The 26,133-nt window shown below is 42.1% G+C and overlaps 1 protein-coding gene across 1 annotated transcript in view; it reads left to right on the plus strand.

Moving 5' to 3' along the window:
- The window catches only part of LMX1A (LIM homeobox transcription factor 1 alpha), a 108,219-nt gene that overhangs the window by 60,081 nt on the left and 22,005 nt on the right, over window positions 1-26,133 (plus strand). Inside the window, exon 4 of the mRNA XM_066594732.1 lies at window positions 24,708-24,940. Coding sequence (XP_066450829.1) covers window positions 24,708-24,940 — 233 coding nt within the window. The remainder of the gene's footprint in view (window positions 1-24,707; window positions 24,941-26,133) is intronic.

Genomic DNA, 26,133 nt, shown 5'->3' on the forward strand with positions numbered 1-26,133 from the left:
CCTCCACTTTAGTGGTAATTCTCACCGTATAGCGCTCTGCCACTAAAGAGATTGGGCCAGCACTTTGTCAGTTCAACCCTAATGAAGTGACACCGGCTTTGTCCTGGTACCACAAGAAAACCCAATCTATTCTGCAAAAAAAAATAGGCAGCAAATAAAAAATATTAACCCCTGGAATGTATGGTTTTGAAAATATGAAATGTTGCTGCAGACATTTAGGCATCAAAGACCTTGGTCACAAGGGGGTTAATACTGTTAATACTGTGTTAGGTTAAAACTTCCTGGCATATAACATGGAGCCATTTCGGCCAATGTATAGGAAAGCACCGAATGTAAAAGCTATGGAAACATTTTCTGGTTTGATGTGAATAATCATGGTATTATGAAAAGTTATAAATATGATTTGTGTTACAATTCTGGACCGTTTTCAGGATCGCTGCTAGTGAATAGGAATTCTTGCTTACAATATTTTTTTTTACAAAACTTTGCAACAATTGTATCCAGTGCAGGCAAAACAGTTTGGGCTTCAGGCTGATACATATTACTTAGGGCTCACTCACAGGGGCATATGGGAGATGTGTTTTACACATGTACTTTTTACGTGCATAATAGGGGCGTAACCATAGAGGATGCAGGGGGATGCGGTTGCATCGGGGGCCCAGGAGCCTTGGGGGGCCCATAAGGCCTCTCTTCCCCAAATAGGGAGCCCAGTACTATGAATAAAGCATTATAGTTGGGGGCCCTGTTACAGGTTTTGCATTGGGGCCCAGAAGCTTCAAGTTATGTCTCTGTGCAGCATGGTTTAGGTATGGGTACGGGTACAGATACAGATAGGGGTGGGGGTGGGGGGGGGCATCTCACCTTTTGCATCAGGGCCCCTGAGCCTTTAGTTACGCCCCTGGTGCATAATATACATTGCACAGTTAAAGGGGTTGTCCCGCAATAGCAAGTGGGGTTCAGCACTTCTGTATGGCCATATTAATGCACTTTGTAATGTACATTGTGCATTAATTATGAGCCATACAGAAGTTATTCACTTACCTGCTCCGTTGCTAGCGTCCCCGTCGCCATGGATCCGTCTAAATTCGCTGTCTTCTGGCATTTTTAGACACGCTTGCGCAGTCCGGTCTTGTCCCTGGTGAATGGGGCCGCTCGTGCCAGAGAGCTGGTCCTCGTAGCTCCGCCCCGTCACGTCTGCCGATTCCAGCCAATCAGGAGGCTGGAATCGGCAATGGACCGCACAGAGCCCACGGTGCACCATGGGAGAAGACCCGCGATGCATCGTGGGTGAAGATCCCGGCGGCCATCTTGGTAAAGGAAGAAAGAAGTCGCCGCAGCGCAGGGATTCGGGTAAGTAATAAACTTTTTTTTTTTTTTAACCCATCCCTTGGGTTTGTCTCGCTCCGAACGGGGGGCCTATTGAATAAAAAAAAAACCCCGTTTCGGCATGAGACAACCCCTTTAAGTATGCACGTAAAAGGCGTATTTACTGCAGGTTTTAAATGCTCATATCCTATAATGGGTGTATTACGCACATAATATACCCCAAAATAGGACATACTGTGTTTTAAAAAAACACAACAATATGCATGTCTGAATGTCCCATTGTAAATCTATGGGCTTTTAGGACTGCAAATTACATATGTGAAAAATACAAGCATAATACACAGCAGCCATACATCCATGTCAGTCGTAACACTGAGGGGTCCTTCCGATGGATGTATTCTAAGATATGCTTGCAACGTTTTCACATAGATGAGTGCACTTTGCACGCAGGCCTGCGCAAATACTGTGCATATTAGTGCAGGCACCACTAGCTCACATGGGTGTGGGAATCACTCCTACTTGATTTAAATGGCTATTAAATCAAACGAGGTGCTGGTGCTCACAGGTATGCGATATCGCTGCTATATGCACCCGATATTGTAGCACCAGTGATTTTTCTTTTCTTGGAAAAATGTAGTAGTGAGTTGCTGCTATCCACAATTTTTTTGCGCGAGCTAAAATCTCGTGATTTTGTAGCAAGAAGGTTAATAGGACTCTCTAACACTAATCGCAATGCATGAAAACTGCAAGTTTGTGTTATGTGCTGCGATAAACAAGGAGGCTCCATATGGAAACATGGTTTACAGTAAATCACGGCAGTATAGAGCATGCCACAATTTTGTAGTCTCGGAATGTCGCAGGCTACAAAACATCGCTCATGTAGAAAATCCCATAGGAAAGCATCGGCTCTACATACATGCGATTTGTAGCACTGTCGGATCGCTACAAAATCGCGTTAGAAAATCGCCTGTGTAGAAGCGGCCTAAATTCAATCATAGGCTTTCAGCAGTGATTATGCCATAAATGGCACCTAAAAAATCCAAACATCCTGCAGTTTTCTCATTGACTGCTAATCCCAATAATGGCCAACCTTCCTGTTCTGTAGAGAAAACGTTTCAGCATTCATTCCATTATCATCACAGCCGGGATCACAATGGAAGGTGTCAATGCACCATGGACATTAGGTGATCACTTCCCTCTCCCTGTACAAACGATGTCGCACAGAACTCTCCGATAGAAGCCAATAGGTGCCTGACCCTCCATTGTGTCTATAGCCCATGAAGCTACTGTAAAGCATATCTTGAAATGCTGTTAACCTCAGCTCAGTCAAGATGGCAGTCCTCATACTTATGTACAGAAAAAAAAAAAAAAAACACACTTAGAAAAATATAATATGTTTCACAAGGTGATTTTAATTAGTAGAAAATAATGTAGGTGATACATTCCCTTTAAACGTATGATTGGGGTTTCATACACAGCTTTTGCGGGGAAAAAAGTGCAGTTTTTATAACCGTTTTGAAGCCAAAGCCGAAAGTAGATCCAATTGGAAGAAGAAATATAAATCCTTTCTTTATATTGCTTATTTTTTTTGGAATCGACTTCTGGTTTTGGCTAAAAAAACTTGCATTAAAAACTGCAATATTTTTAAAAATGCAGAGCATTCCATTACCATTGCAATTAGTAAGGTGGAGTTTCAATGTAGTTTCAGTGCCTAGTCACTATAGTGCATGGCGAAACATTGAATCTACAGTATACGCAGAGCACGATGGAGGAGCTAAAATGTATTTACTACTAACAATATGGAAAGCAATTTGTCTTTTATCCCCTTAACTGTGAGTTATATAGACAGCATTATGTACAAATGGGTAGATGACAAAACGAAGCAAATAAACACAAAACATGTCTATAAAATCCATCCTGCAGCTGCCAATCCGCAGAGACGTATGCCATGCAATCTGCTGAAATGTCATTCGTTCTATGTGTTCCAAGCAGATAGCGGCAATAAATAGTAGATTAAGCAAGCATGTGTTCAGTGCAGACTGGCGCAGCACAAGTCAAGGTGTCCCGTCTTAACTCCGACGGTCGGAATATTACAGAAAGCAACTGTCTTTACAGCTCCTGGAGGGTCTTTTTTTTAACACACATCGGAGGTCTTATTCTTGGGTAGGCTGTCCTTTTTGGATCATTTCACAAAGACCCATCTAACAACAAAGACTGATTTGCCATGAGGATTGCCCAAAATCCAAATGTCTTTATTCCTTGATCTGTCATGTTGTCTCCGGCTTGAGGCGAGAGTCAGAGATCGCTAACAAAGTAACAGCCCTAATAGAATTTAATTAAACACAATCGCAATCTCCATTAAATGGATTGTTGCACAGCTTCAACATATCAGTTATGCTAGCTGTCACAGCTTCACGGTATGAAACCTATGGCCGGGCAAGACTTGGGTCAGTTGATTGACTGTGAAATGAAGTTAAACTTGACAGATTTGTGGGAGTGAAGGGGTTACAGAGGAAAGAATTCTCCATTACACAGCAATATGCTGGGAATCAGCTTGCTGAGTGCAGGCTACATTGGCTGTCTTTGTTGAGGGGCCTTGTTAAGTATTAACTAGAGAAAGACTGTGCCCGGCCTACTCCATGGGAACACTTTATCTCCTCTTCACTGGAGCCACGGCCTGCGGTGTTTAATTTTTCTCTCTCGGTTGGGCTGCGGCCCTGTGCCGTTCCAGCCAAAAAACGCTCATATTTGAGGAAGCTTAACTCTCCCTTGGTTGCCAGGTATTAAACGAAAACTTGTCTGTCACAGGAGGAGAGGGTCAGGGGGAGAGAATAAAGGGTCATGTTAACTACTAAGGCAAAAAACAAACTGCAGGCCAAGTAGTCACGTGAGGCAGCTTTTAGCTATGGAGACAGCTCTGGGGCCAAGAGAGAGATACAGTGGTGACCCTCTGGAAGTAGGAGGAAAGTTACAACAGTTCCCTCTTCATTCCCCCAGTAGTACAGGAACCCAGCTTTGCTTCATTAGATTACTTACACTATTTCCGCTCTTGAGAAATAATACTGAACACTCAATGGTATATTTAACTCTTGTGCAAAAAGCATACAGTGGAAAAATACTACTTTATTCATACAGTATGTTAAATAAGTTTATGAAATACTTGCACAAATTCTGCGCAGACGATTTCCGACCAGCAAACATACTACATACATGTGGAGTAGGAAAAGAGTAGCGATGAGGGAAAAAAGTGCAGTCCAGTCCGACTTGGTTTAACTCAAATTAGAAGTGGTGTATAGCACTATCTAAGGGACATAAAGGCCCTGTATAACTATCTTAGGTCAGCCAGGAGTGCATCTAAGTATTTTTTGAGCTGCTTTTAATGCAAGGTTAACCCTTTAAGGACATGGCCTATTTTGGGCTTAAGGACGCACCGATTTTTGGCAGATTTTCACCTCCATTTTTCAAAAGCTGTAACTTTTTTATTTTTCCGTTGACGCGGCCGTATAAGGGCTTCTTTTTTGCGTGGCGAGCTGCAGTTTTTATCAGTGGCATTTTTTGGGTACATGGACTACATTGTAAAACTTTTTTTTATGATCGCAGGGAGAGAAAACGCATCAATTCTGCCATGGATTTAGGGCTTTTTAAAAAAAGCGTTAATTATGCAGCATAAATGACATAATACATTTTTTCCGTGGGTCGGTACGATTACAACTATACCAAAATTCTTATTTTTTTTAGGTTTTTCCACTTAATAATAAAAACCCTTTTTTTGGAAATCTTTCCCCCCCCCCCTAAATCGCTGCATTCAAAGTCCTATAACTTTTTCATTTTTTTATGTATGGAGATCTGCGAGGGCTTATTTTTTTTAGAGACGAGCTGCAGTTTTTATTGGTACCATGTTGGGGTACACGCGTCTTTTTTGATCACTTTTATTGCATTTTTTGGGAGGCAGAATGCTAAAAATTAACATTTTGCCTCAGTTTTTTAGCGTTTTTTAAATGCCTTTTTCCGTGCAGTATAAAAAGCATGTTCAACGTATTGTACGCATTGTTATGGACACGACGATACCAAATATGTGGGATTTTTAAAAAATATTTTCTTTATACTAATATGACAAACAGCACAAAAAAAGGGTTTTTTTTTACATTATTTTGATCTTTTTACACCATTTGTGTCCCTTGGGGGATTTACACCATAGCACCGATGATCGCTATGATAAGGCATTGCAGGACTTCTCTCCTGCAATGCCTTATTGCTTGTTATAGCGATCATAGGCAGTGGTAATACAGGATGCCTGTAGGTGGTGTCCTGTTACCATGGCAACCAGCCAGACCAACCATCGAGAGCCCGATGACGTCACAGAGGGAGCGCACTCCCTCTGTGCACCCTTCCCATGCCACGATCTACATAGATTGCGGCAGGTAAGAGGTTAATAGCGGGGGTCGCATCTGAAATGCACCCCCGCTGTTACAGCAGGAGGCCAACTATCAGTGACAGCCGGCTTCCGCTGCCAGATAGCATGAGATCTCTTATGATCTCGCGCTATCCACATGACGTAAGGCTATTTCCAGTTGCAGAAAGTACCCTACTGCCATGACGTACTCTAACGTCATGTCTAAGGTAGGGCTTAATAAAGAAAAAGTAGGGTAAAGAATGAAACAGATTTTAACAAGAAAGAAAAGGAAGAATTCTAATGGGTTCTGCCAAGATGAACCACCCAAGGTTCGGACTTGAACTAGTATGAACTTTTAGCAAAGCTCAACCTGAAACAGGGTTCTACTGTTTCAGGTCACTCATTACTAGAGAAGAGCATGTATGATAGGTGTAGTTTTATCTATTTATATTATATTACTAATTTATCTATCTATATATATGTGTGTGTAAAATCATGATGGGATGAAACATATGTCATAATATTGGGGTTGCTTGGTCGCACCCCTATGTTTATAAAAAAAAAAAAGGAGTTATTTGTACTTAGCAGGAAAAGTGGAAAAACACGTTGAATGTGTCACTTGTTTGGAAGGTCATATTTCCTACATCTTTTCACAATCTTACATTAGATACATGAGCCACTTGTAGAGTATTGACAGTTTATAAAATTGCAGCTCATTATTGTATTGGAATGTAATGAGTCTTAGAATAAAAGCTGAATTTTGCTCCTTCTGTTCCATGGCTGCCCTCACTCTGCGTACCGTATAAATACACTCTCAAACTGTAATACAATCGTACCTCCAAAAGCGCACAGTAAGTAATTCCAACTGTTGACAAGCAGCGGCCAGAGCTGGGAATCCGTCCAGAGCTCATCTCTATATGGAAAAGAGGTTTTTCCCTGTTTATTAAATAATAAAATGTCTTCAATGTCTCGAATCCCAGTTCAGTCTTGAAAGCTTTATGAAAATGATTTACTGTTTGACAGAATGTTGCAGGCTCGGGTTTTTTTTCTTTCAATCTTTTTTTTGTTTATTTGGTATAAATTCACATTGCTTGTTTTTGCAATATATCAGAATTAAGGCCGGCTTCACATCTGCATTGGACTCTCCGGCCGGAGGTTCAGTCACAGATCTGGCTCAAAATATCGGAAGAAAAGGCACCGTGTGCAGCGGCTTTTCTTCAGTCAAAAAGTCGGGCAGCTGAGCGCTAACCAACAGACCCCATTATAGTCAATGGGGTCCATTCGGTGATGTTCGGTTCCATCTTGAGACAAAGCTGTTTGGTCACGAGAGTTCTCTTTTCCCGAACAGAGCAGGAAAGTGGAACCCCCGACACACTCACTGCTGAGTCCCTTGCTGATCCTGAGACCCGGGGTTCCATGTCTCTCTCAAGTTTACTGCATTCCCTGCAGTTAGTCGGAGATTGGATGGAGCGGGAGTTGTGCATGCACAGAGCCACTCCATTATTTTTCAGTGAGACTGCCAGAAATAGCTGATAGCTTGTTCTTGGCTACTTTCATCAACCCCATTGAAATGAATGTGCAACATCTGAGGAGCGGGCCCACAGCCGAGGAGATGGCGGGGTAGATAAGGATAATTATGTCACAGTGGCTCTACCATCTCCTTCCCTGGGGGCAGCTCGGGACCCATCCAAGTTACTGCTGGGGGAGGCCACAGGGAAAGGTAACCAGGAGTTACCTTAAAGTTCTTTGTCACTCGTGACACCAGCGTTCCATCCTCTGCGGTGAATCTCGGTGAAGCAAATAACTTAGTCCACACACAGGGAAACTTTCTGGACAAACCGGGAACGGTCAGGAATGTCAGTTTACTGTAACTTCAGTAAATCCCAATTTACAACAGTAGTTTGGCACAATTACACGCATTGAAGGTGGTGTGACAGGGAGGACTCTCTGAGTAATCCGGACAATCGACAGTCTTCGTTATCTGTGTGATCCTACTCTCGGTGACTCTCTTTATTTCTCCAACACTCTACTGGTCAACACTCACACTTCTGGTGCCTTTTCTCTCTCAAGCAGTGGTCCTTCTTTCTCTCTTTTTGTGCCGGTGCTTAGTGGTAGCACCGGCACAACCTTGGTAGAGTAGGCTCAGGCCATGCAAAATGGAATCGCTCAGCTTCCTCTATTCTCCACACACAGACCAATAAATGTCTGCGGGGGTCACTCACTGACTTGAAAGCAGAACTTCTTGCATTCGCACTCTTAGACTGCCTCACTTTGACTACTCTCACTTGGACTGCCTAGACTAGCATCCTTACAACCACATATGTATAAAACATAGTCACATGACACACAACATGATACATTTTCCAGACATAATGCAGACATTAACTCATTCAGTGCTGCAGAGGTGCAATACACATACCAAATGCACACTACACATAAGACACTGACCAAAGAATGGCACGAGACCGACATATAACATTATGGAGGGGCCCCACTAGCTCTGGGTCACTACAAATGCTGAGTATGCATGACCAACGTTCCATTCTACCTGACGTTGCTGCAGGTGGATGCAGCGAGTTTGCATTGACAAGAAGAGGGAGACTCAGGAACCTTGCTCCTGGGATTGGTGGAAGTCTCAGTAGTGCGACCCCCACTGATCCATAGTATATTCCAGTCCCAGCAAAGTGGATGTCAATTAAATAAATCTCATGCGTACATGGTATAAAACTCAGCTGAGCTTCAGATTTAATATATGCAGCATGTTGGATTTATGCTGTGGCTTTCACTGAAGATTTCACTCTTTCAATGCACAAGGAAACTGCGTGACACATCCGCATATTAGACATGCGGCTTCTGCTGTGGATTTTTCGTGGATTTTCCACTGTAACATATAAGTCCCATATGGAAGTACCCTTAGGCTTCCTAACACATGACGTCTGAGCTGTGGAAATTCTGGTGCGGAATTTCTGTTGCTTTACTGCAGATGGGAAGAGTTAACAGACTTTTCAGAAGTTGCTCTGGTTTTTCATGCCTATTTTGTATATGTACTTATGTTTTTTGTGCTCATTTTCAGCTATGAAATGTGTTGTGTTTTTGTGATATGGTTGTGGTAGTATCTGCATCGAGTTTACGCTAGCAAACTTTATTTTCAGATTCAGTGCATTTCTGCATTGAAACTGCTTTGAAATCTGCAAAAAAAGTATATTTGCGGATTTCGGGCGAAGTCAAACAAGCAATTTTTTGCATGTGCCTATGTACGCAAAAAAAGCTAATCTGATAGAACCATTGGTTCCCTATGTAGTGTTCAGATTTCCATCTTTAACAGACAAAAAATACTCGCACCTGCAAAAGATAGGACATCCTGCACCGGGAAGGTTTGTTCTGTGCGGAAAAAATCCCCATGGGGCGTCGCCTCATCACTGAACACTGTGGCAGAGGATCGCGATGTTCTCCCATTGCTTTCAATGGGCTTGGCGCTGCTTGTGTAAAAAATAAAAAAAATATATACATCACCTCTCCACCAATGTGCTGCTCCGATGTGTGTTCTCCATGGCTGCTGGCAGTGTTCTGATGCTCTTTTAGCAGGCAGGGATTTAAAAACCCCTGAATGCGCTGGGTCTGATTGGCTGAGTGCTCAACCAATCACAGGCAGCACTCAGTCATTCATTAATTGACAGCTGAGCACTGCCTGTGATTGGTCACAGCGATCACCCAATCATAGGCAGCTCTCAGCCATTCATTAAATTCACAGGCATCACTCAGCCATTCATTGAATGACAGCTGAGCACTGCCTGTGATTGGTCCCAGTGCTCAGCCAATCAGAGGCAGCATTCAGACATTCATTGAATTCAATAAATGGCTGAGCACTGTGACCAATCACAGGCAGCACTCAGCTGTCATTCAATGAATGGCTAAGTGCCGCCTGTGATTGGCTGAGCGCTCAGCCAATCAGACCCAGTGCTTTTAGGAGGCAGGGATTTTTAAATCCCTGCCTGCTGAAATAGCTTCAGAACATTGCCGGCAGCCAGGGAGAACACATGTTGGAGCAACACAGCAGCAGGGAGGTGATGTATATATCTTTTTTATTATTTAGACCAGTAAGAGATGATTTTCAAGGAAAGGCTTATATTTCAAGCCCTTCCCTGAAAATCACTGCAGGGTTGCCAGCAGACCATTGCTTTCAATGGGGCGGCTGCAGTGCCAGCCCCATTGAAAGCAATGGTAGAAGATCGCGATCCTCTGCCACAGCTGTCATAGCTGCTACAACTGTTGCAGGGTATTCCTTTATCCTCATGGGGAGTCGTCTTGTCACTGAACACTGTGACAGTGCTGTCACAGTGTTCAGTGATGAGCGGACTCCCCGCGGTGAATCTTTCCACGCAATACGGACGTTTCCGGCACACAGATGTCCTATCCGAACACTACATAGGGAACCAATGGTTCTATCAGATGCGCTTTTTTTTGCGCACATAGGCTGCACAGCTGAAACAGAAAAACAATACTGAGCCTCAATGGATAGTTTCAATGGTATTAATGCATCAATAGTTAAGCCCATACAGTGAAAGTCCCTTTCCCCAGCAAACATGCACCTCCTCTTTAGGCCATCAGCCACAGCTTATGTGTGACTTGCTGCATTACTGGGTCTTTTAAATGCCCCATCAATGTAGGACTAGCAGTCAGAGGCATCACTAATGTTTTGAGATTTTATATATATATATATATATATATATATATATATATATATATCGGCTGCAACTTTGATAACGTGGCAAGCTCATATACAGTAGCTCAGCTTTAGTGTACCTCTAAGTAATGCAGTCATCAAATAATATTCAGATACCAAGATAACACTTCTACACAGTAATAGTGATTACCTCCACTGATCACACGTGAATTTCCTCTGATTGACGTCCATTTTCATTTTCTTTATCTGAGCCAAGACAACTTTTTGCAGCCACAACTTGCCTCTGCACAGTCTCCCTATCCTTCTGATACCATCAGGCCTCTCAGTGCCCCATACACAGTACTTGTACCCCTGTTTGTTCCCCATAAAATAATGGTGCCCCCACATAGTAACAATTTCCCCATTGTGCTCACCACAAAATAATAGTGCCTCTTAACGCCTCACAGTTATAGCGCCCTTCTTGGTGACCCTGCACAGTGATAGTCTCCCTTTGTGACCACAAAGTGATATTATCCCCTTAGTGTGCCAGTTATGTCAGCCTCTTTGTGTCCCACCACAAAGTAATAGTGCCTCCCCTTAAGGGGTCATTCACAAGGGAGTATTGTCCTATGTATTACGCTCCCGTATTTCTTGTGCGTAATACACTGTGAATGGAGGCAATGAAAGTCAATGGACTTTCACTCTTCAATTCACACCTGCATGTGGCCTGCGAGCAGACAATGCATATGATACGCAGGAGAAATAAATTGCAGCATGCTCTATTTCTGCACGTATGATACTCAGCCCTTGAAAGGGCCATGTAGAAACGCTGTCCACTTGCAGGCATTTTGTATGGGCAGTGTCTAATATGCAGCCCTGCCCAGCACAGAGTGGGGAATTTGAAAAAAAAAAGTCACACTGCGCATGTCCGTGACATCAGATTTCCCAGACATGCGCAGCGCCAATCACAGTGGCTCTCTCCGGCAGAGCGTATGGGCTGTGATGCATACAACGCTGTGGGAGACTCATTGTATTGTACGCATATGCTTCTGTGAATGAGCCATCAAGGTAATAGTGCCTCTGTTGTGCACCATCTCAATCTCTAGATTTCTCCCTGCTTTCTCCTTTTTTATCCTGTGCTATCAATCCCATGATGTATCAGCACAGCATCACGTGACCAGCTAGAGACAGTACTCTCTCTGCCTGCTGGGAGGACACTATAATTATCATTATCCTCCACATTTATCTAAAAAAGCTGAAGGCCATAAGCATACAGTCATGGAGGATGAACTGTCTTCTTCTTCGTTATAACTGTCTGACGGGGAACCTCACCAGTAACTGCGATAGGATTTATTTTTGCCCTGTGAACAGCCTATATGGTACAGTCCATGTAATTTCATCATACATGACGTTTTGGTGACTGCGCTCTGGTGACCCTTTGAGAGAACAGACGGACAAGTAATTCACAAGAGGTTACCATGAGATCACATGACACAACTGAAGGAAGTCTTTCAGCTACAAAAGGAACAAATAAACAAGGTAATACTAGCTGAAAACAAATCACCAAAGTGTCTCTTTAACTGTATGATGTAAGAGAGCGACTCAATAAATGGCATCCTCCCCAACATATGTTACAGGGAGAGCTGCCTTTGTTGGGGGTTCTTGTCGAAATGTACGGTGACACCGGTGTAATTTTGTGAGTCTCTCTCATACATCCTATGGTTAAGTATTAATTTGCACTTTATATTATTTTTTCATAATTGTTACACTTGCACTTTATGATTGTTCGCGCTGACAAATTTATGGAATATATATATATATATATCTTGATACACATCACTTGGGATGAATATATTTTGTTGCCATTTGCACTTGAACTTTATGTTTTGCACCTTTGATGTTATATGGATTTGTGACTATGGATACATTAATACCACTAGGACTGTCGTTGTGACTCAGTATTGTTTTTTTTTTTTGTGGTACTCAATCTCTTTTACGTGTTTTATTATGATAAACAATAAAGATTATATTATCTCTTGGCGGTTATGCGCAATTTTTTCCTGCTTTCATTTTTGCAGTAAGGGCTCGATCCCATCAGCGTCGGAGGTTCCGTTCTGAACCTCTGTCGCTGTTTTCTGCTGGAGACCAGGACAAAATAACACAGCAAACTGCGCTATTTCATCCTGTACATTTCAACAAAATTGAACTGACCCCATTATAGTCATAAGACAGATCCATTCAGCCAGGGGGGGTCGTTTTCCTGCTCCCCGAATGAGCAACCAAATGCTGATGTGAACGAGCCCTAACCTACAATTTTACACAAGACATACCTGTAAGGGCTCCTGTCCAGGGGCGATCTTGCATTTAGGTACTCGCGGCGATAATCCTGACGCGAGTAGCACAGTGAACACTTTCCATAGCGTTGCTATGGAAGGTGAACCCCTCTGTCCACAAGTGCAGAATCATAGCGATTTTCCGCTCGTGGGACTCAAATCGCAGCATGCTGCAATTTGCCGCGATTCGTCGTGGTGAGCCTATCTGTCAGATAGGCTCACCGCAGAGTACTGTCAGTTCTCTCCCCTGCTCCCCGCCTCACCTATGGACAGGGGGCCTAAGTAGTTGCATTGCCCCTGAAACTCTCAATTGTCAACTTATTTATAAATTTCCAGGAAGAATGAGAAACACACAATGCAGAATTCTAAGTAAAAATGCCCAAAATACTTTTTTCTCCCATTAAATAGTTTTCTAAAAGTGACATGTTTGGAGAACTAATTGAGAGGGCGTAGCTTTGTCAAATATGCCTTATTCCCAGACCTGTACAGAATGTGCTCATAAGTTTAAAAAAGTGGCAGACGGCTTCTTATTTGTTAGGGAATCTGACTAAATTAGAAAAAATGTGTATTTATTATATGAAAACCTCTATTTTATGGGACAAGAATACATAATATTAGCTTCTGTTTAATAAAATGATTGCTCTCCTGCTTGGGCAAACATCTTCTTGATGTATCCGCAGGTCCGAGCCTTGGCTGAAAGCGCTGCTTCGGTAGCAGGAGGGTGGCAGACATGTATGCAGACACCATTCTTTTACTTGCAGCTGCTTTTCCTCCTGTGTAAGAGTCTTAAGACAGACACATTTCTTCCTCATCTGTTGTGGGTGTTTTGTAGAATGGTTAATCCTTTAGTTTAATTAAAGGAAAATAAAAACACAGAGTACGTGAGTCAGTCTATTGTTGGGCTCCTGGAACAGAATGTCAACCGGTAACTTCTCAATAGGGGATGGATAAAACCATAGAGGAATCATAATGTCCATGTGTTAAATCCTCTTATCCCAATCCCACCTCCTTCCTCACTTCACCACTGCCCTGCTGAGAGTAGAGGCCTGGGGACATGCTGTAAACTGCCTAAAGAACAGCCTTACAGATAATGGCTTAGCACTTGAGGAATTTTACAGCTCCTTGTAAACAGGGACCATAGAGAATGAAATAGCAGAGGAGCAGTGAAAGTGCGAACAGCGACTAAATATTAGCCAATGAAAAGTGCTGATAAGGGAATGATATATACAGTGGAAGAGAAGAGAGTGAGTATATATGTATATATATATATATATATATATATATATATATATATATATATATATAAATATATATATATATATATATATATATATATATATATATACTGCAAAGCTCTATATGTGTTATGAAATGTAGAATAAATATATTGCAAGTGTATCTGGAAAACTGGGCAATGTAGGTATCTGTGGAATCACTTATCTCTGTGTGTGCAGACTCTATACATACAGGGGAGATTTGTTCATTGCAGGATTTTGCACCAAATTGAATATATTTAGAAAAACATATGACCCATTTTCATGTGTTCTAAAATCTGAAAATGAAATGTACATCTACTTTGAGATCTGTTCTAAAATGTGCTCCATTTTCTGGCTTTTAAAAGTATAAATCCCACGCCCACTTCCAATAAACCCCGCTGACTTTCCTTGCTACTTTTCAAGACTGATGAGTTCCAAGAAGTTACACATTTTTGCACAAATATTGAATATACCGTGATTTGTGTCTTTCCTACACTAAAAAAAATTGGTAAAAATTGATTAATTAATTCTCCCCACAGAATAATCTAGCACGAGTAGACTGAGTCCTCGGCTGTCAGTGACAGCTGAGGACCCGGAGGAGAAGGCAGAAGTGGTTTTTAACCCCTTTGACTACAGGCTATATAACTTTCAATGAGTGCTATGTAGTGAAGAGAGAAAGCAGAAGTGTCACTTACACTATTGAACCCAGTGATCACATGATCGCTGGGTTCCTCCTGCCACAGTAGAGCTGCGGGGTTCTAGCAGACTCAGATCAGTTCTTTAAGTGGCTACTGTCACTACAGGGGGATGTTTTCCCTTGTAACTGGAGCTCCTAGGGGGCTTATATAATGTCATCAGGGACATAAATTAAAAAAATAATAATTTTAAAAAATTTACGACATAAAGCAAAATATATATATACATTTTCCATTTTTATAAAAGTTTTTTTTTTCTGAGTGTGGAATGTTTTATTCTGCTGTCTATATATGACTATGGGAGTGGCCATGTTTCCTGAGCTACATTTAACAGCCTTTAGAGAGATTTACAGCAGTCTCATGGGCCATTCACACAATGGACAGGAGGGGACCCATTGACTTGTACGGGAGACAGTTCTAGATATGCTCGGTGACCTGTGCAGGGCTCATTCTGCAGGGAGGGGAGTAGATGGTCACAACTCATACCTATAGTGAGTGGTGGATGCTGTGTTCTCTACATATAGGTGTCACCTCTCAGTGTAATCCTGCCGGTAATGTTAGTGAGAGCAAAGCTTCCTCTACAGATTCGGAAGTTGCAGCCTACCTGCTCGGTGCTTAGTGTAAATAATGCAAGATTTTAGGATTTTTTAAAGTAAAGATTGTGACCAAACGTTTAAAAAAATCATTTAGCACAAAAATGTGATTTATACAACAGGTCGTTTTCTGATGACACATTCCCTCTAAGTGAGGCCCCCTGTCCACGGATGAGGCGGAATATCGCCAGCGATATTCCGTCGCGGGGGATGACTGGGAAGCGCTGACAGGTCTCTGCGGTGAGCCTATCTGACAGATAGGCTCACCGTGGAGAATTGCAGCAAATCGCGGCATGCCGCGATTTAGATCCCGTGAGCGGAGAACATAACATAATGCTATGGAAACCTTTAAACAGCGTGATCCGCTCGTGGACATGCAGCCTAAAGTGAATAGGATGAGTCTGCAGTACACAGAACAGCCGCTAGAAAAAACATGTCCTTTTGAGTACCTACAGGGTCGTACTCTGATGTAAGCATCCAAGGGGTGCTTGCGTAAATGCCATGGCCCCATTAATCAGCTGGCCGGGGTCCTGGGTGGCAGACCCCCTCTGATCACATATTGATGACCTGCTCCGAAGTAATAGCTGATCATTTTTAAAGCCTGGATAACTCTAACAATAACTATTCACAATCTGCACAAGGAGCAGTAACAATGCATTGAAGAACACTAAAACACAGATAGACATTAATCTGCTCATACAGTCAGGTTAGAACTGTTCTGAGGCTGGCACCCTTGTCCACATTCTCCGAATGGGTTTAATGTCTTTATGTGCCGTCTAGCCGTGGTGGCATCCAATGCTAAATTACTCCAAATTAATGTGAATGGTACATCTAATTAGATCACAGCCTATAAATAGATACAGCGGGGCTTGTGGAAGATATGAAGCCATCTGGCCGCCGCTACCCTTACATCAGCCTTTCAGTTCTCAGTGTGACTTGTCATTATAAATACAAGTCCTGCTCTTCTCTGCAGCCGTTAATGGGAAATAACGTTTTATGCTCATCTCCACCGCTGTGGTGGACCAGCTGTAAATCACATGAAGTAGTGGTGAACACAACGCATCCCGTAAATGTATATGTGTTGACATCAGCAGCAATAGATACATTAAATGTAGTATATTCTTAGGCACACGGGTAATGACATGTAGTCCCATGAATATGGCTGCCCATGAAATTCCTGCCCCTCGACACAAGAATAATTTGGTTCTCCAGACTTTTCCAAAAAAGTGATCTGAGGGCGCTGTGGTGGAACTGGAACCAAATGGAGAAGGGTGAATATGTGGGGACACTACAATCTGTCATCTAATTACATTAATAACAAGCGCTACCTCTAAAATCATTTCTTAAAGGGGTTGTTTCAGAAGTGACTTTTATTGCCTATCCTCAGGATAGGCAAAAAAAGCCTGATCAGCGGGAGTCATCACTGCTAAAACTCACACCGATTCTGGCAACGATGGTCCTCTCCTCCTGACTATGGGCTGTCTGCACCCCCTGCAGTCAGGAGGAAATTAAATGGAGCGGTGGTTGCAGATGCGCAGTACCACTCCATTCATTTCAATGGGGCTGACGGAAATAGTTGAGTACAAGCGCTCGACTTACTCCGGCAGTCCGTTCCATTATGTATGCTGCATTTTCCTGAGGTGTCCGCCCAGATGGCTTCCATTAGAGTCAATTGATATTGCGGACAGGCCGTGGATTCCGTGGGAAAAGCAGGAGTTCAAAAAAATCTGTACTGCGCATGTCCAACAGCGAGCTGTGCGGACCATCTGCAGTACAGAAAGAAGAAATATAAAGCAGGTACGCGTAGACGCCGCTGCTGCCAGGGCCGGGTTTTGCTGCCGGATTCCGCATGTGGAATCCAACCCACTCGTGTGCATGAGAATTGGAGTGGAAGCAGCAGATGAATGGGATTGCAGTAGTAGAGATGTACCTCATTTGGATACACTGAATGTAAACATCTAGCTGCAGTCGTAACAGCTGCTCTTGGAGACCTGTAGTGTTGAGCAAAGTGAAACAGTTGAACCCTGTTTTGGGTCGAACTTTCCTAAAATTTTGGTTTGGCATGAACCCAAACCTCAGGCGATTCATCTCGGCCGAATCCACTGAAATGGCATCTGGCACATGGCAGAAAGGAGAATGAGTAAGGATCACATGACCTCAGGGTATACCATAATGCTTTGGAAACAGTTCTTCTTCTAGTACTAATTTACTTTGCCTTAAAACAACTTAAGGCCAAGGTCAGATGAGCGGGGTTTTTTGCACACCTATAGGTGCAAAAAAAAGCACCTTTTGCATGTCTGCAAATTGCGTGAACTGACAAAATTTCTAAACGCAGAAGACCTGAGCTTCATGCGTCTGAAAATTGCGCATTTCCTGGAGCAGCTGCGCTTGGAGAAGCACAGCTGCTCCAGGAGGAGAGAGATGGAGTCCCACAAGGCTTCGGGATTTCCCCATAGCAGGTAGAGATGGAGCTGGGCTATGAGTTAATCCCTCATTGCTCTGCTCTCTCTCCCTTACTATGAAGAAATCCCCCATAGATCTCCCTGCTATGGAGAGATCCACCATAGCTCCCCTCTATCTCCCTTTTATAGGGAAATCCCAAGGGATATCCCCATAGCACAGAGAGAGTGAGTGGGGCTTGAAAGACTGGGTATGGCTATAGGGATTCTCACAGAGAGAATAATTTTATGAAATACAGAAAAAGCATCTAGAAAGTCTTGTCTTTCTTGCGTATATTTAGATGAGATATTAGATCCACTTAATCTACAATGGTGTAAATGTATATCTATTCTCCAATGTTCATATAGAGAATATTACACATATTCATCTTTATCTATATCATTATCTTTCTTCTGGATATAAATAATGTGAAGCACTACACAATCCTCTAGATCCAGAAATGTGCAAAAAAATGCTATAGGATGTTTTTGGAAGCTTTTAGAGGATAATTATGCTTTCTGGCCTTGGAAACAAATCTGTTGTCAGCAGAGAGCTGTATGTCTGTCAGTAATGGAGGTCTCGGTGGTACTTTTTATTAAGGAGTTCCCTAAATGTTACAAACACAATGTACATAAGCACAAGGAGAGTGATGTTTTATGTCTGAAACAATTTGCTAAACACATTTACCATGAGGTGGCCAGTTTATTGGGACTAGTAGGACATTTAAAGTGTAACTGTTATTTTGCATATATTGCTGAAGCTTTATCACAAGGAGGTTTAAGAAGGTGAATGTAGAAGCATTCAGCAGCTAGCAAAGTGTTTAATACTTGAAACTCTGGCAAAACTATAGAAAATACATGGGATGCGGTTGCACTCGGGCCCATGGCCCTCAGGGGGCCCATAAGGCCTCTCTTTTCCATATAGGGAGCCCAGTACTATGAATAAAGCTTTATAGTTGGGGGCCCTGTTACAGGTTTTGCATTGGGGCCCAGAAGCTTCAAGTTATGCCACTGAGTTAAAGTGTTAAGAAAAGTTGGGGGCCCCAAGATAAACTTTTGCACCCGGGCCCAGGAGCCTTTAGCTATGTCCCTGGCTAGAAATAATGGTAAACCACTGCTGGGTGTATTTCCTGCACAATAAACTGGCAGAGATGGTATGGTGGCATCCTACCTTCATTTTCTATTGTGATAACGCACAACAATTTAATCTCACCAACTGACAATGTGATTTATGTGAAGCTCTCGCTTAAGCGTACATGTCCAGTGCATTAGTGGAAAGCTCCAGAGCAGCGGTTGTCAAAGTTTTCAGAGGGTGGACCAGCACTTATTGGTCCACTAGCTGAGAACTTTGACAACTGCTGCTCCCTTGGAATAATTCACAAATCAAGCCAGTAATCTGTTATTAAATGTTAGAGCTCAGCATGGTGGTGGTAGGAGGGTAAGACTAGTACAGATGAACAGGCGTTAAACAGTGGTTGATCATCACAACCAGAGACAAAGTTAGATCTCAGCCTCTCAGTGTACAATACAATGCCAGGAGTATAACCTATGGGTATGTGTAGAAGGTGGCCCCACTAACTATTATTAGGTGGTCATAATAAACTGCCACTAACAGTGTCACCTTTGAGCCGTGCAGCGTTTAAACAACATACTGATGAGTATTATGTAGCCCCTACAGCTATTCCTATGTGCGGGGCTTGGAATTTTCCCTTCTATTATTTCCAGAGCGAACACCTTAAGGAACAGTACATAAATATATGTTCGGTTGAGTTCTCTGAAGACTTTCTCATTGTGACGTACTGTATGCCTCTATAAACGTGTTCTGTACAGATATATAATGAATAATATCGCAAATCCATGTAGATAGATTACACTGAATGCTGTATACTTGTCACTGGTATCTTTATTCAAAGCTGGTGATTACATGACTAGGGTTTCATTATCTTATGGTTCAATGTACAGAGTTGTGAAATGTGTGTTCTTTTATGATGACCCACCTTGTTCTTCAGCTTTTTTAAATTTAAAGTGGTTGTCTCTGGAAGGCTGTCCCTATCTATATGTCCAATTGAGACATGCCGATGTCATAAAGAGGGTCTACTGCTCAGGATGTCCTCTGGAATATCCTACCTACAGCTTTGTGAAAGTTGTCTTCTTCTTTGATGACCCATCTTGTTCTTCAATAGAGATGAGCGAGTATACTCGCTAAGGCACATTACTCGAGCGAGTAGTGCCTAAGCTGAGTATCTCCCTGCTCGTCTCTAAAGATTCGGGGGTGGCGCAGGTGACAGGTAAGTTGCGGCGGGGAGCAGGGGGAGAGAGATCTCACCTCCGTTCCTCCCTGCTCTCCCCCGCCGCTCCCCGCCCCCCGCCGGCCCCCAAATCTTTAGAGACGAGCGGGGAGATACTCGGCTAAGGCACTACTCACTCGAGTAATGTGCCTTAGCGAGTATACTCGCTCATCTCTATTCTTCAACTCAAGTTACATGGGTTGCCTCTGTAAGACAATGCTGCTGCTGAGGAATTGTGTGCCCAAATGTGAAGAGAACCTGGAATCCTGGAGATCTGCTGATCACCATGTTGGTTTCATTTTATAAAGGGATTGTCTTCATGTAACAACCCTTTTAATAGTCTTTTCTAATTGAGTTTTATCTTTTCATGTCCAAAATAAGCTAGCTCAATCTTAGTTATTTTTTTCTTCAAGTGAAAAATGGTTTAATTGCATTGGCTTATTTCTTAGATTTCTAATTTTTTTAAATTCTATTTGTTATTTGTCTTTATTTTTAGATTTCACAAAATCCTCAAAATGTCAGTTATAATGTAAAATCTCAATAAACATTTAAAAAAGAAGAAAGAATTACAGCCAACACAAAAGTTGAAAAGTATCATTATCATTACTGTCCTGCTTCTCTATTGTTCTTGCCTTTGTAGTTGCACAGTGAAGTGCTACAATGACAAGACTCCTTGGGTTGTAACAACCTATCACACACAAGACGATGACCCTGGTCTGCATCAGCCATTAATGTATTGTATTGCTCAGTGTAGAGGAGGGATCACAAATAGCAGCTACTCAGTTCTAGGCACATTATTCTTGAAGACATTTTATAATTCACATTATCCATATGGTTGATGGTTTTGTAGACCGTAAAAAGAGTTTGGCTTTTATGTTGCATCCCTTGGTTTCTTCATAGTTTTTGCAACTACAATATTGCTGTTTATTCAGGCCACTTTCAGACGAGCGCATGAAAAGACGTCTTTCGTGTGGCGCAGAGTGTTAAGGCAGCACTATGCAGTCCTAAGCTCTCACTCACGACCTGAAAACTGCGAGTTCAATTCTTGCATGGTTCAGGTAGCCGGCTGAAGGGGTTGACTCAGCCTTCCATCCTTCCGAGGTCGGTCAAATGAGTACCCAGCTTCTAATAAACAAATTACCTGAAAGCGCTGTGTAATAAGTTGGCGCTATACAGATAACAAGTCCCTTTCCCTTAATATGGATCTATATTACAGATTTCAAAGGACATTACATGTGTATGCCATCAAATGTAATCCAGATTTGTATTCTTTTCTATTGGACAAACGCTGATGCACATTTGTCCAATAGAAGAGAATACAAATACGAGGGCAAATACACACACAAAAAAAGATCATTGCTGCATTGTCGAAAAACCACCATAAAAAAGTCCATGTGATTAGCCCTATAGGTTAATATCAGCTCTGTATTACTGTCCCCTCAGCACAGATCTAATACGGAGCAAAAATACACCGCCGACATGTAAGATGTCAGTCCACATAGAACTGAATCAGGCCTACTTTTTGTGGGACAACTTGTAGTTTTTATTGGCATCATTATTGTTATATATGATTTTTTAATTATTGTTTGTTGCCGTTTTTGATTTTACTGTGCTGGATATGTGTGATATTTCAAAGTATGTGTTGTTATGGATGTGGCAATACCAATTATGTCTAGTTATTTTTTGCTTGTTTTTATTTTTTTCATTATTTAAAGTCTTCTATAAAAGGGAAACAAGTTTACATTTTTTTCTGTAAAAACATTTACATGCCATGGTCAGCGGTGACTGCATAGTTAAATGGTGTGAAGGAATAATTAGATGAGCAAGTCTTCACCATTCCACTTTTTCTGGGAAAAACCTCATATGTGATATTGGAGAACAAATATACTCTCTGATTGGAGGATAATATGAACAAAAAATCATGTCCACCTTCCCTGGGACAGAGCAATAGATATAGGAGAATCTCATATTTTCTCTGCTTCTCAGCTGCCTCTTCTAGGCTCTCCTCTGCACACGCTGACTAAAAAGGGACAGCTTAAAAGTCAGGATTTGCGACTGCTTTTTAAATGGCTGTAGCACCAGTTCTATAAAGGTTACCAACATGGTTTTAGTGTCCTTTTAAGAATCTTAGCTTTATAAGTATGTTGGGTGCCCTGATAGAATTGGACCTACAGCCGTTTATAGAAGCATGAGCTCTGTTTGTTCAAAACTGTAACATCCTTTTCCCGCAGAACGAACAAAGCTTGTCTTAAACTGCCGGGGGTTAAGAAATTCATATCTCTAAACACCTCATATTAAAACGTAATAGACTTAGATCTATAAACTTTTCCAATCTGCAGCACATGAATAAAATAACCAGTACAGAAAGTGCCAGTTTATCAACTGGTGAAGTCATCTCTTAGCAATGAGGTTCTAGTTCCTTTACTTTCTTAAATACTATCAGCAAGTTCTGCATCAGTCTTCTTCCCAAGTTCCTTCTCCATCATCACATGAACCACAAAGGGGGTCTATGACGGTTGTACATTTTGCACAATGTGGCCTTGGGATAAAGTGTTTAAATAAATAATAATGTGTAATTCGGTGTCCTTCTGCTGATTAAACAGCTGGACAAGATCAGACTTTGTAAAGGTTCACTTGTGGGACGTGTGTGGTTGTGCAGCTTGAAGTCCTAGGCCTTGTTATCTTCAGTCCATGTTATTGCTGGATTTAAGGAGATTATCTCAGTTCTGAGCTATTAATGAACTCTGTACATAGTCAGTAACAACAAACCCCCAACCACTGATTTGACAGAGGTTAGAGAGTGGAATGGGCCACCTCGGAAAAAAGAATAGAATTGGACGTAGAATTTAATAATTTCAGAATTATTATCACATCCGCATTTTAACTATAGCAATTTTAGTTCTACATAGAAATAAGTAATAGGTGGAATTGCTATTGATCCCACAGCGTCTTAAGTCATGCTGTAGTTTATATTGAATGCATGTAAGTTGAATGGCTAAGACTAATTCTAAATATTTAATATACAGAAACAAATAAAAGGCTATTGCTACCCAAAATAGTTGTATTTGATTGAGTGCAATAAAGTAGCCATAAAAGTCATCTTATAGCATTGTTGTCAGTGTCAACCTTAAAGGGGTTGTGTCATTACAAAAACGACAAAAAAAAAGTAATGTCGGCATGGGACAAAACAAGAAAAGAAAGGAATTTGTTATTAGTATAGCGCCAACGTATTCGACAGCGCTTTCAGGTAATTTATTTATTTCCCCCTCACCAAGCTGGCTACTCATTTTACCGACCTCGGAAGGATGAGTCAACCTTAAGCCGACTACCTGAACCATGCAGGAATTGAACTTGCAGCTTTCAGGTCATGAGTGAGAGCTTACGACTGCAAAACTGTTGCCTTAACACTCTGTGCCACACTCAGCACAAGTTCCCCTGCTTTTGGCCCCCGGAAATACAGCTAGGTGGTTCCTATGGCCCTGTCTCTGGAAGTCAGGTGACTACTGTAACCAATCATAGACTGCCATGCGAACTCCTGGAATCAGCACTCACATCCTGGATGCCATGATGCCAGGAGTTTGGGACAGTTATGCTGCTGCATCTGATTGACCACAGCAGTCACCTGACTCCAATTGTGTCCTGGGTGGCCAAAGGCAGCTGAGTATACACAACCTCTTTACAATGCATTCCTTGTTACTAATGTGGAGGGTACTGATAAAGTTGAACCCTATTTTGGGTTGAACTTTGCTTAAAGTCTGGTTTGGTGTGAACACAAACCTTGGGTGATTCGTCTCGGCTGAATTCACTAAAATTATTTCTTCTTCTTCTTCTCCTCCTCCATAAATGTATGTGCTATATAAACGAAGGTGATGCTTATGATCATGAAACACACACAAACACAGGAAAAACCTGCAAACTCTATGCAGATATTGTCCTTAGATTTGAACCTTGGACCCCACTGAGCCACCATGCTTCTTCCTCCTAAGAGGAAGAAGGAGGAAGAGGAAGCGTGGTGGCAGAGTCATTACTGCTGTCGCCTTGCAGTGCTAAGGTCCTAGGCTCAAGTCTCAGCAAAGACAAAATCTGCAAGGAGTTTGTGTTCTTTCTGTGTTTGTGTGAGTTTATTCTTCATAATAATAATCCCCCTTATTTATATAGCAAATAAGTTGTTTTAGGGCTCTTAGACAGTGTTGAGCACCAATTTTAGGGGTACTAATTAAGTTCTGGTTTGATTCGTACCAAATTAAAGTCCGGCAAACGAACTGAGCTTTTGAAAAGTTTTGCCGAACACTAATTGTTACTGTAGTAATATTTTTTCCAGGTTCTTGTATAGCCCCAACATACACCGCATTGCTGTGCAAAGAATATCATTACTCCAAATCTAAACCGCCTATCTCAAGCACACATAGTATGACCAGTTTCATAGGACACTAGTTAACCTATTGGTATGTTCTGGGATTGTGGGGAAAAACTGGAGTATCTGGAGGAGATCTGAGCAACAATGGTGAGACTGTTCAGGCTACATGGAGATATGGTACTTGGACAAATTCAAACCCTGGACTCCAGGGTTGTCGATCGACAGAGAGACACCGTGACACATTGAATAAATTACGTATTAGGAGTCGGTTGGAGTTAACATTTAGAAACCAACAGCTAAGTTATTTTATGATGTTGTCACCTTTCAACAATAAAATATTAAAAAACTCATTTGTTTCCCGCCAGGCTATTTGCAGTAAAATGTGGATCCTGTCTAGATGCCATCACTGCCAGTGAGTTTGTCATGAGGGCGCAGAAGAGTGTCTACCATCTGGGCTGCTTCTGTTGCTGTGTATGTGAAAGACAACTTCAAAAAGGTGACGAGTTTGTGCTCAAGGATGGACAACTTCTCTGCAAGAGTGACTATGAGAAGGAACGGGATCTGCTCAGCCTTGTCAGCCCAGCCGCCTCTGACTCAGGTACTTGTTCCTCCACATGAGCGTTTTACTTCAGTTTCTATGCATATGCTTTATAATAATGATTTCTATTTATATAGTGCCGACATATTCCACAGCGCTTACAAGACAGGGGGAGAACAGATACAAAACCACTATTACATGTAGTAATCAGTTGATGGAAACAGTAGGGGTGAGGGTCCTGTTCTAACGAGCTTACATGCTTCCAGTAATTGGGTGATACAGAAAGTAAAGGGGCTGGAGATGTGCAAGGTATAGTGAGATGGAGAGTGTGGGATGCTATACACATAGACAATGGTCAATTTGAGCCGTATAGTCCCCGAATCAGTATGACTGCAGGTGCCAGTTGATTGCAGCTAGCAGGGATTGCAGTCAGTAGGTCAGGGAGCATGTTATCAGAGGGAGTACAGAGGGGTTTGGTTTAGGAGATATGAGGTGAATTTTTAGAGCATGCCTGAAGTTGTGTCAGGGATTGCCCAGATAGTTTTGGGTAGTGTGTTCCAGAGGACTGGTGCTGCTCTGGAGAAATCTTGGAGGCGGGAATGAGAGGTCTGAGTTAAAGGGGCGCTTAATATGATTTCGTTGGCGGAGTGGAGGCTGGGAGCTGAGTGGTGTATTGAGGGGAAGCAATGTAGGGTGGTGTGGTGCTATGGGGAGCTTTGTGGATGAAGTTAATGAATTTAAATTGGATTCTGTATTTGATGGGCAGCCAGTGCAGTGACTGGCACAGGGCAAAGGCGTCTGAGTAGCGGCTGGATAGGTAGATGAACCTGGCTGCCACATTCAAAGTTTACAGTTACTATCTTTGTCATTGGACCTGGCCATCCATGTTCATGGAGCTACTCATTTCATGGATTGAGTGGAAACATGTGGCCATACTCATTAGATATAAGTTAGCTGAACCCATCAATTTCAGAAGGATTGACTGATGATCTAAAGTGTGTGTCCGCCAATGCGATATGTCTGGGTAAAGAGGGATCAAACTTGTTTTGGATTTCAACTTACCCAATCCTTTGTTTCCATTGCTAGAAGGACAGCTAAACTTCTTTTTCTCCGTAAAAATAGACGTGTGAACCAAGCATGTACATTTATATTGGGTTCGGGAAAACCAAACTTTCAACCATCAGTTATATCTTGTGTATAGCTAACTTTAGAGGTTCTGGTTTATGCAGAGGCGTGAATTGAAATTGTTGAGC

This window comes from Eleutherodactylus coqui, chromosome 3, assembly GCF_035609145.1.
Source record: "Eleutherodactylus coqui strain aEleCoq1 chromosome 3, aEleCoq1.hap1, whole genome shotgun sequence".
Classification (NCBI taxonomy): Eukaryota; Metazoa; Chordata; class Amphibia; order Anura; family Eleutherodactylidae; genus Eleutherodactylus; species Eleutherodactylus coqui.